Source organism: Myotis brandtii, unplaced genomic scaffold (assembly GCF_000412655.1).
Source record: "Myotis brandtii unplaced genomic scaffold, ASM41265v1 scaffold246, whole genome shotgun sequence".
Classification (NCBI taxonomy): Eukaryota; Metazoa; Chordata; class Mammalia; order Chiroptera; family Vespertilionidae; genus Myotis; species Myotis brandtii.
The window spans coordinates 629,661-641,385 of record NW_005359310.1 but is presented as its reverse complement, the minus strand read 5'-3'; the positions used below and the strand labels follow the sequence as shown (position 1 = coordinate 641,385).

Here is an 11,725-nt window from a genome sequence, read left to right as displayed (position 1 = left end):
GTTGGGGGGGAGGGTGGGGGTTGTTGGCGGGGGGGATGGGATCACACATATGGGCTGGGGGAGCCTGTGCAGGGCAGTTTGAGGCAGAGAGAAACGCAGCCTTGAAGCTGTAAACGCTGTCAGGAGCCATTTGGAGCCCGAGTCGGGTTTGCCATGATCAGCCCTGAGTGCCCTGGTACTTCCTTCCTCTGCCCAGTCATGGTCTGTGCTGCCACCTGACTGGCGAGTTGCCAGCGTCTGTAAGTTCTCAGGGCCCTTGGGAGTCTCCTGCTGAGCAGCACCTTTAGCACTTCAGGCCGTTTAGCTGTGGACTCACCTCCAGGCTGCGTCGGCCCCGGTGCTTCTGCAGGCCCTGCTGGAGCAGTGCCTTCCCGCTCGCCTGCAGCCAACCTCGGCTGCCCGGCTTTTGTCTGACTTTTGTTGCAAGAACTGTTGCTAGGTCTCCAGCTTCTTCGCACTCTTACTTTAAGTATTTTGTGGCAAAAATGCTTGGGCACATTGTGGAATCTCCTCTGACCCCCAATCTGTTTTTCTCTCTTTAAAAAAAAATGTTCTGTGTTACCTCTGAGTTTGGCCCCTGAGAAACTGTCAGGCAGGTGTACAGCCAGGTCAGAGCGAAGTCCACGCGTGGCTCTAGGAAGAGTGTAGAGATGAGACGCCGCACCAGCCAAGAGCCGCACACATCTGCGCTGGAGCCAGCGTGCCCCTCCCCGGTCTGAAGCCCAAGACAGACCTTTGTCACCTGGTGCTTCTGTCTCCTCCTGAAAACGGGCGCTGACAGCCGTGCCATGTGGGGCTGAGTGAGGAGGGCAGGGAGTGCTCAGCACCAGGCCTGGCATCGCAGTCAGCGCCAGAGACAGCACGGTGGCCCCCAGGCTCCCGCGGAGGCGAAGCCGTGGACATTGCTGGACCCCTACCGTCAGCCCTTTGTGTCCGAGAGTTTCGTCTGTAGAGTCAGCCAGAACTGTGGGTCGGAAACAGTCTTTTCCACCTTCGGGTGGGAGTCTGTGGGCCCAGGGCCGTCCGCTAGGAGGGGATCTGGGTAAGCGGAGTTGCAGGCGGCTCTCCGTTCACCTGACCCAGCTTGTATCCATGTTACTTGACGTCAGCGTGGCCAGCTTCCTTCGTGCACACATTCGTGAGGAGTTGTTCTGCGAATTAGGGGCCCTGCCCAGTTACACTGGTTGACTAAATACTCAGTGTCACTTACTGGTTGGAGTGTCGTTTAACTTCTTGTTGTATTTAGTTGTGAGGAATATGCAGATTTTTTGCTCTATGTGTTATTGTTTCTGAAAGGATGTGTGTCCACCCTAAGAATTTTGCCATTGCTTTTTAGATACTTGGCGTATCGAAATTTTATGATTGACACATATCGCCTGAACCCCCAAGAATATCTGACCAGCACCGCTTGTCGGAGGAACTTGACTGGCGACGTGTGTGCTGTGATGAGGTACACGCCTGCTGCCTGCCTCTTCCCTCCAGGCTCACTGACTAGACCTGCTGCCTGAGGTCCGATCGAGGGACCGATGTTTCCTTGCTGGATAAAAACAGCCCAGTCTCCTGTCTTTCACTCGGGCTGAATATTGGTGATGCTTTGGAATTTTATGATCTTTTATTTTAGAGTCAAATTGTAAAATGCCCCGGGTGGCGAGTGGGCTGGGAGGGGAGTGGGTAAGCTCTGTGCCCAGATCTGCCTGGGAGACGGAAGGTGGGCCAACTGGTGTGTGAGTCCTTCCCGGTCTCTCGGAGTGTTCGCCCTCATGGCTGATGGGAGACGAGGTTCTATGCCCGGCCTGCGGTGCCTGGAGACCCTCCTCCCTCCACAAACCAGAATTGCCAACGACGTCTCATGGTGCACCGCCTAGAGAAGATGTTTGCTTGTTTTTGTTTATTTGTTTTTTAAATAAAAAGGCATGTTCTCCAGCTGTAACTCAGAGCTTGCTTCTCCAGGGTCCACGCCTTCCTAGAGCAGTGGGGCCTTGTTAATTACCAAGTGGACCCGGAAAGCCGACCCATGGCGATGGGACCCCCGCCTACGCCCCACTTCAACGTGCTGGCTGACACCCCCTCTGGGCTGGTGCCTCTGCACCTTCGATCCCCTCAGGTACGTGCGTTCTGCCCTCTTCAGGGAGCAGCTTCCACCTGGAGCTTCATCTTCGGGCGTCACCATCATCATCCTGTGATGGCGCTCTTTTCAGCTGCTCGGTGCTGTTTGCTTTTCTCTGTTGTGAGTGTGAGTCCAGCATCGCTCAGTGTGGAAGGAAACGCTCCCCCGAATCCCAGGGCTCTGTCCGCTCCCTGCCACACAGTGCACATTCTTTCCGACTCACCCTCCGCCCTCGAAGACGCACATTAAACAGCAGATTGTGTAAAGCTGTGGACGTGGCTTAAAACTCCTTCCCCTTCGGAACATTTGGAAAGTGGACGCTCGCACACATGTTCTTGAAAGTACTGTCAGCAGATCACGGGCAGCGTGCGTCTGAAGAACGCGAGGCTGAGCTCTGCGTGGCCCTCAGTGGGAAACGGAGGGCGTGTTTAGGAAAATGTGTTGTCAGCTTTTTCTGTGACTTAATAGAGACAGGAAAATGTTTCTTAGGTATTAACATTTTGCTAGAAGGGGGGTGTGAAAGTGTTAGTATTTATTTTTTTGTAGAGTCTCTACCAGTAGTGGGTGTTTTATTAAGTTCCACTATTAAAACATTCTTTTTTTAAAAAACATATTTTATTGATTTCAGAGAGGAAGGGAGAGGGCCAGAGAGAGAGAAACATCCATGATGAGAGAGAATCGTTGATCGGCTGCTTCCTGCACGTCCCCTACTGGGGATCGAGCCTGCAACCTGGGCAGTGCCCTTGACCGATATTGAACCTGGGACCCTTCAGTCTGCAGGCCGACGCTCTGTCCACTGAGCCAGATCGGCCAGGGCTGAACCATTCTTCAAAAACTTCTGTCCCCTTAACTGAGAATGTTTATTGGGCAGATCACAGAGGCAGGAAAAGTAGTTCCTAGAAGCAACGGGCTTAGCAAACAAGGTCTAGGCCAGCGGTTCTCAACCTGTGGGTCGCGACCCCTTTGGGGGTCGAACGACCCTTTCACAGGGGTTGCCTAAGACCATCGGAAAACACATATATAATTACATATTGTTTTTGTGATTAATCACTACGCTTTAATTATGTTCCATTTGTAACAATGAAATTGAGGGTCACCACAACATGAGGAACTGTATTAAAGGGTGGCGGCGTTAGGAAGGTTGAGAACCACTGGTCTAGAGGTCAAGGGAGGAAGGGCCTGTGGGCTTGGGAGGAAGAAGCTAATGGTGATGGGCGTGGGGGGGCTGCACCCTGGAGGGAGCACGAGCTGGGTCCTCCATCCTAAGGGTGGTGGCTGTTTTTTTAATTTAAATTCTTTATTGTTGAAAGCATTACATATGTCTCCTTTCCCCCCATTGACCTCTCCCTGGCTGCTCCCCCCTCCCCCCATCCCAAGGGCTTTATGGTCAGAGGTTGTAGGGCAGCTCCCGGGGAAGGTCTCAGTCGGATGTGCAGCAGCTTCCCAGTGTGTCCTCTTGGCGCGGTCTCCACTGTGGGCCGGCGGCACCAGGGCAGGGGGTCACTATCCAGGGCAGCTGGTCCTGGCGCCTCCCGTGGCTGGTTTCCCCGCGGATCTGGGCCTGGAGCTGAAATACAACTTGGTTGCAGGCTCAATGCAATGCCCGGGCCTGGTCAGGGCTCGTGTGGGAGGCAGCCAGTTGCTATGTCTCCTCTCACACTGATGTCTCTCTCTCTGCCTCCCCCCTCCCTTCCACTCTCTCTTGGGCTCCAGCCAAGGAAGGGCAGACTGGACCGGAGGTCTGTGAGGAGGGTCCAGGGCTGGGTCTCGGGCGGGACCTCAGAGGGCAGCCGGGTCTCCTGTGCTGAGCCGATGCCCCCCGGGCTTCGTAGAGGCTAATGCAGCTCTTTATCCTTTACGTGACTCATAGGTCCCTGCTGCTCAGCAGATGTTAAATTTTCCCGAGAAGAACAAGGAAAAACCGATTGATCTGCAGAACTTTGGTCTCCGTACTGACATCTACTCCAAAAAAACCTTGGCAAAGGTAAGGATTGTTTCCTAGACAGACACTGACACAACCCAGCACGCCCTCTTTGTCCTCCTTCCTTCTATGAAATGTCATTCCCAGAAGAAGCTTAATTTACTGTCTAAAGTGTAAGGAGTGAGCTTTCTACTAATCTGATGGCATTTTGTAAAGAACAGTCACTTTTACCATTTTTCTGCATAGTTAGAAGTATTTAAAAATAACTATGATTAATATGTTAAATACAATAGAGGACAAAATGAGAATTTCAACTGAAAATTGGAATATATAAAAGGAGTCAAATGAATATTGTATAATATAAAAATATACCTGAAATTAACGCATGAGTTTAATAGGCTGAATAGAGCAAAAAGCAGGGACAGTGAACCTCGGGCAGGTTAGATTTATTGAACTAAAGGACCAAGAGAGAAAGAAATTGGATGCAACAGGACAGACACAACAGAGAGCAAGAGGCACATGAGATACAGTGAAAACTCATTTATGATTCGAGGTAAAAATGCTGGTTCCGGGTGAACTGCGGTGATTTGAAGGCATTTGGGAGGGGACTGGGTCACTGGAAGAATGCGGAGTGCCAGGCGGTCACGGGTGGGCCAGCGTGAAAGTCGCTCTCCCCTTATTTTTAGTTTTTAAAGGTGATAGTGGGCTCTTTCTACCCACGATGCTAACATACATCGTTAGGTTTACAGCACGTGGACACTAAGGACCAAACAGAGGATAGGAGGGCGAAATGGAAGCATATTGTATTGAAATTCTTATACTGTATGTGTGGCGTTAAGCTATTATTTGAAGGTACATCGTGACAAATTAGAAGTGACTATTATACATCTTAGAGCATTTATTTAAAAAATATATATATTTGTTTATTTATCTCAAAGAGGAAGGGAGAGAGAGAAATATAAATGAGAGAGAGGGACTCAATCGGCTGCCTCCTGCACGCCCCACACTGGGGAGAGAGCCCACAACCCGGGCATGTGCCCTGACCAGGAATTGAACTGCCACCTCCTGGTTATAGGTCGATGCTCACCACTGAGCTACATCAGCCGGGCAGAGCAACTGCTTAACCCTTTGAGTGCCAACTAATATCCTAGGAACTATGCTAAAATCGCCAAGGCATTTTTGCTGATTTTACAGCAGTTGAAAAAAATAATTAGGAATCGCAAGTAAATGAAGTTACATATTCAATATCTTCCACAAAATCGTCATCTTCACAGCAAGAATTGACATATTTAGCAACATCATCATCACTAATAAAAGCAGACCTAGAACTGGACACTGCAGGAGGAGCGCGATAGCGCTCCCGGCACTTTTGGCGAAAGACAGGAGGAGCGCGATCGGCACTCTAGGGGTTAAAGATGTACAACAACTAAGCCAATCATGGAGATAAAAACAGAATAATCCTCCACAACAAAGCTGCTTCACAAGGAGGCAGGAAATGAGAACAGGAGGAACACACGGAGAGTGTAGAAACAACAAAATGGTAGATTTACATCTGACCACAGAGACAGTAATAACAATTGTAAATGGTTTTAATACTCCAGTTAAGCAGCGCAGATTATCAAATTGGAAAAAAAATCAAGAACAAGCATATGCTGTTTATAAGAAACTCACTTTAAATATGAAGACACTTCAATTATGAAAGTAAAAGAATGGGTGTTGATTTCAGTTGTTGTTACATGGATGTGTACATGAAATTGCATCAAATTCTACACCTAAGATGCATGTATTTTATTGTGCATATCTTACCTCAATAAGTACAAAAGGAAATTTTCTAAAATATGCAAAAGCCCCGGCAAACACCTCACGGCCCTGATAAGGTTCTGTGCTCTTCTGTGAGCCAGTTTGTTTGTTTGTTTTGGTTTTGTTTTAGGGAGAGTGGAAGGGAGTGGGGAGACAGAAACATCCATGTGAGAGAGACACACTGATCGGTTGCCTCCTGCACAAACCCCGACTGGCGCTCGGGATCGAGCCTGCACCCAAGGTCCACGCCCCTGACTGGAACCGAGCCAAGGACCCTTCAGTCTGGGCCGACCTCTGACCGTGGAGCCAAACCAGCAGGGCTGTGAGCCAGTTTCTACAAGAGGAGAAACACTGGGCCGAGGGGGTGGACAGAACCCTTCCTGTGTCCTCGGCTGCGGAGTGGGGAGATGGCAGCTGAGGACGGATCGGCGATGTCAGCCGTGCCGCGGTGGCGCGGCTCTGCCCTGCGTTGGGTTTGGCTTCCTCAGAATTAAGATGGAATGTTGATGAGTTTTGTTCCTCTGGGTCCAGATCTGATTCATGGTCACTTCTAATGGTGATTCAAAGATGAACCTTTGGTTTTCTGAAAGTCACCCTCCAGGCATCTGAGCAATGTATTGTGAGTTACAGCTCCATGCATCTTCTCTCTCAAAGCAGGACCTCAAGAACTTGGTTTCTGCAGGGCTTAGAGTCCTCTTTATTCTCTCATCAAAGGGCTAGTATTTTCAGTACATTTATTTATTTTTTAAATATATTTTATTGATTTTTTTACGGAGAGGAAGGGAGAGGGATAGAGAGTCAGAAACATCGATGAGAGAGAAACATTGATCAGCTGCCTTCTGCACACTCCCCACTGGGTATGTGCCCACAACAAAGGTACATGCCCTTGACCAGAATCGAACTTGGGACCCTTGAGTCAGCAGGCCGACGCTCTATCCACTGAGCCAAACCGGCCAGGGCTTCAGTACATCTCTTGCAAATAGTTGAGAATGGTATGTATTGAATGCCATGGAGAGTGTTTGCAGGCTGTGAAGTAAATCAAGAAACTTTATAGACAACAGCAAGGACATCACGGACTGTCCAAATATTTTTCATTAGTCAAATTGTAATCTCCACAATCGAGTTTTCAGAGAAGAGATAATGTTAGAATGTATATTTTGAATTAGTAACATCTATAGGTAAAGAATAATGTCATTTCTCGCCCAACTTTTTTGGGAGGCAATAAAGATTTTTGGTGGCCTTCAACAAGCTTACAGTGTTTAACCAAGAAGCTGAAACTCGTTAAAGTAGCATTTCAATGTTTTTAATCACTTGAGTAAGTCTTAAGCAAAAAAAAGAATGTCAATTATACCACATAATCCAGTCCTACAAATATGAATGAAGCAAATAAAAAATAGGAATCCGCCCAGCTGGAGTGGCTCAGTGGTTGAGTGAACCAGGAGGTCATGGTTCGATTCCCAGTCAGAGCACATGCCCGGGTTGTGGGCTCGATCCCCGGTGTGGGGGCCATGCAGGAGGCAGCCGATCAATGATTCTCTCTCATCATTGATGTTTCTCTCCCTCACCCTCTCCCTTCCTCTCTCAAATCAATAAGAAACATTTTTTAAAAAGGAATCAAGCCGAAACCGGTTTGGCTCAGTGGATAGAGCGTCGGCCTGCGGACTGAAAGGTCCTGGGTTCGATTCCGGTCAAGGGCATGTACCTTGGTTGCAGGCACATCCACAGTAGGAGATGTGCAGGAGGCAGCTGATCGATGTTTCTCTCTCATTGATGTTTCTAACTCTCTATCTCTCTCCCTTCCTCTCTGTAAAAAGTCAATAAAATATATTTTTTTAAAAAAAGGAATCAATAGGTAAATGTTAATTCTTACGCCTTCAGCGCTCACATGGACTGTAAGGTGTCAGGGATTCTTGTGGGAAAGGCGACTTGGGGTTCAGGGGCTCATTTGAGACTATTTTCATCAAGAGATTAAAAGTACTGCCTTGAGTTACACCCAGTATCTGCTGTGGTTACAGTAGTATAGCTGACTTGTGAGACACATCAACCACTGTGCCTTTGTAGCTTCAAAGGGTATTTTCAAATATCAGAATAATAGAAATAACACGTCTAAATGGTCGGAGTTTCGGTCGGCAAGAAAGAGCTTCCTGCGAGCGGCTCAGGCTCCTGGCCTGCTCTCTCCCGCTGCTCTGCTTGCTGGGAGCAGTGCGCCAGGCCAGGCGCAGGCGGGAAGTAACTCTGGTTTGTTTTTAGAGTAAAGGTGCCAGCGCTGGAAGGGAGTGGACGGAGCAGGAGACCCTGCTGCTGCTGGAGGTGAGCACGGGAGCCTGGCTGCTGGGGGCGGGGGCGCTGTTCCAGGACTGGCGCTGGCATCGGCCTTGGAACTGACTGTGAAATGTTTACATCCGTGTAATGAGCTTAGTGGGTCATTATTATTTAAGTAGCAAACCTGGAGGTTGCACACTGGCTCTCAGTAGAGGACATCAAGCCTGGATATGTGTTATTTTGGCCCAGGTTGGGTTTCTTTTGCTTAAAATCTGTTGCCAACATTAAATAAATATTGGAGCTTTGCTAAAGTTTTCTAACTTTTCCTCCAAAATGGGAAGGCCTGGCCGTTCTGGGACCTGGTTTTCACGGAGCAGTGATTGCTGGCCTGGGACAGCAGACGTGCCTTTGAGGTCGAGCCTTTATTTAGGTCCAGTTTTTCTGAACTCAGCCCACTTAGTTGTGTGGATGTGTCCCCAGTGCTTGTATGCATTTGGGTGTGTGCCCGCCTCCTTCCCAGGACTCAGAGAAGTAGCTGAAGATGCCAGCCCTGGGTGGACAGCACTGCTGGTTTATGAAAGCCCCGGCCGGACAGGCGCAAGTGACAGGACCCGCGTCCTGTCAGTCCTCACCTGGGTCTCCTCGTGGCTCGGGAGGGTCTCAGTGCTGCACACGTCGGTCTTGGCGATCATGTCTGTTCGGGCGGGCAGGACGTGGAGACTGTTGGTTTCGTGTTTAGCAGCCATTTCTGAAGAGGGACCGTTTGTCCGTAGCTACAGAACAGACGTGACACTGCTCGGTGTTAGTGTAGATGGGCCCGTGGGAGCTGACGTGGGACCAGGTGAGGGTGTTGACCGCCAGACACGCTAGCAGGGCCCCGCCTGCAAGGAACAGGACAGCGGCTGCAGCAGACGCAAGCGCAAGGACGCTGGTTGTTGTTCAACTAGATTTCTGCAGGCGGGCAATTCCAAGATTCTTTCCACTGCTCGCTCTCTGGATCAAAATCCAAAAAGATTGCTTCTTTTGGAGTGTTTACTGCTATTTTAATTTATTCTCATCTGCCCATTCAGTATCAGTGATATACAGAGAGCTTTTCTGAGCCTCTTTTTAAATTTCAGGACTGTTTTTGTCTAGTCCTATCTGCCATGGAGGTTCATTTAAAAGGGCTCAGGACTTGTGGGGGATCGAGTACAGTGTTGTGTTGCTCTTTTAGAGTCTGTGTTCTGCAGAGAAACTTAGTTGTGCCACACCAGCAGTCTCACATCAGTTCCCCCCTGCACGCTGATACCAGAATGTCTCCTCCTCTCCGTGCAGGACTAGCCGGATAAGTACAGAGGGAGGGCCGAGGCCGGGCCCCTGTTCACCTGCCTTGTCGAAGCCCAGTCGCTTCACACACAGTGCCTTTCCTCCTGCAGGTGGCGCTGTGCCGCGGTTGGTTTTCTTTTAAACATACACTTGAATCAGCAGGTGTTGTCCGCGCTCACACAAAGAGAAATAAAAGGCTTCCGGCAGCTTTGTTTACCACCAGCACCCTCTTTGTGTAGTGTATTTGTCAGTAACTAGTAGCTGAGGGACATGAAGTCAGGTGACAGTGCTTGGTGGTTCTAGAGCAGGGGTTTTTAGTCGGCGGCTCTTGGCACTTGGGCCGATCGTTTTTGTGTTCTGGGCTCTCACATGCATTGTCCAACGTTGAACCGCACCAGGGCCTCTTCCCACTGGATGCCGGTAGAACGCCCCGGTTATGTCAGCCACCATGTCTCCAGACACTGCCGAAGGCCCTGGAGTCACGGCTCTCGAGAGAACTTCGGGAGGCTACTGAATAGATTCTTTTTACCCAGTCGATTCCTCGACTCTCCATGTATTTCTGTGTTTTTTTCCATTCTATCCTCCTCCCTCTTGGGGGAGATGACTTTTAGTTTTGTTGTTGTTCAATTGAAGTTTTTCAGCGTTTCCTATGAAAAATTACAAATTTTAAAACTAGAGATTTGTGTCCTTCATACATGTTAGTACTGCTTCCAAATTTTTAACGAAAAAAAGCTTGGAGATTGAATGGGGTTGCGTTGAATCTAGTTCAGTTTGGAGAGAATTGACATCCGAACCGTCCTGAGACTGCTTATCAATGAGCACAGTATCTATTTAGATCTTTGATTTCTCTCGGTAAGTTTTATTTTCTCAATTTGTGGACTTTACACATTCTTTCATATATTTATTCCTTAGTATTGCATTTTTGTGCTATTTTAAATGCTTTAAGTTCCCCCAATTAAACGTCTTTTTATTGCACAAATGAGCTTTTCTATTCCCTCTTATCCTGTGACCGTGCAGTACTTTCAGCGTTGGTTCCCTTCTTACAGGTTCCTTAGGACTTTCTCTATAAACACTCATGTGTGTTAACCACACACAGGTTTTCCTTATGACATGCATCCCTTTTACTGTAGAGTAAAACCATTTTCATTGTTGTTCTGAAAACATCTGGAAGCAGCCGCAGGCGTGTGGCTTGTCCTTGTTCCAACATGAGAGCTGTCTGTCCCTGCAGGCCCTGGAGATGTACAAGGACGACTGGAACAAGGTGTCGGAGCACGTGGGCAGCCGCACGCAGGACGAGTGCATCCTGCACTTCCTGCGGCTGCCCATCGAGGACCCGTACCTGGAGAACTCGGACGCCTCCCTGGGGCCCCTGGCCTACCAGCCGGTCCCCTTCAGCCAGTCAGGAAACCCCGTCATGAGCACGGTAGCCTTCCTGGCGTCGGTGGTGGACCCTCGAGTGGCATCTGCTGCAGCTAAAGCGGCTCTGGGTACGGACTCCGCGGAGCCCTCTCCCGCGTGGCACGTGCAGATAGTGGCCTCCTGCTTCCCTCACCCAGTGCCCCTTAAATGTCCTCCTGGGCTGCATTCGTTGGTTACTTACATAACAACCCATTCGATGCTGTTGTACTTAAAGGATCACAATTTAGACGGAAGCACTTAAAATGTAGTAGTTTTAAAGTTGAAAGCATTAAGAATGGGGGAGAGTATTTTTTACGGTATATTTTGTGATTCACTTGAAAGTTGATTGACTGGCAAAAGGAGTCTGTGACATTCTTGGATCCCATACTGATTGGAACGAGGCCGTCATCGGGTCGCAGAACTCTCCTTGGCGTTCTGGTGTCTGTGTTTGCTGTCTTCCTTATTATCGATCTAGCCAAGCAGGTGGATAAAATTTGGACAGCAGTTTTGATTGTTAATGATATAAATTCAGAGATGTGTCTTATTATTTAGCGAGATACTAGCACAGCCACCAGATTTTCATTACCGTGCGCGGTGTTTCGTTTGTCCTGTTGTCCTGGGAAGATGGACCGAGTCCCCAGAAAGGTCACTGCACACAAGACACGAGTGTGTGTGGGTGTCCTGGTGATTTACGTGAAGCACATACTTGTGTAAAACCAGGTCCCCGTCCCGTTGTGTTCTTAAACAGAGGAGTTTTCTCGGGTCCGGGAGGAGGTGCCCCTGGAACTGGTGGAAGCTCATGTCAAGAAAGTACAAGAAGCAGCTCGAGCCTCTGGGAAGGTGGACCCCACTTACGGCCTGGAGAGCAGCTGCATCGCGGGCACGGGCCCCGAGGAGCCGGACAAGCTTGGTGAGTCGCTGCCCCCCTTCCC

The 11,725-nt window shown here is 49.2% G+C and overlaps 1 protein-coding gene across 1 annotated transcript in view; it reads left to right on the top strand.

Annotated features, from left to right (window-relative positions):
* The window catches only part of SMARCC1 (SWI/SNF related, matrix associated, actin dependent regulator of chromatin, subfamily c, member 1), an 89,461-nt gene that overhangs the window by 46,724 nt on the left and 31,012 nt on the right, over window positions 1-11,725 (top strand). Inside the window, 6 exon segments of the mRNA XM_005867205.2 lie at window positions 1,337-1,450; window positions 1,951-2,104; window positions 3,978-4,091; window positions 8,079-8,138; window positions 10,624-10,882; window positions 11,542-11,703. Of these exon segments, the coding sequence (XP_005867267.1) occupies window positions 1,337-1,450; window positions 1,951-2,104; window positions 3,978-4,091; window positions 8,079-8,138; window positions 10,624-10,882; window positions 11,542-11,703 (863 nt within the window).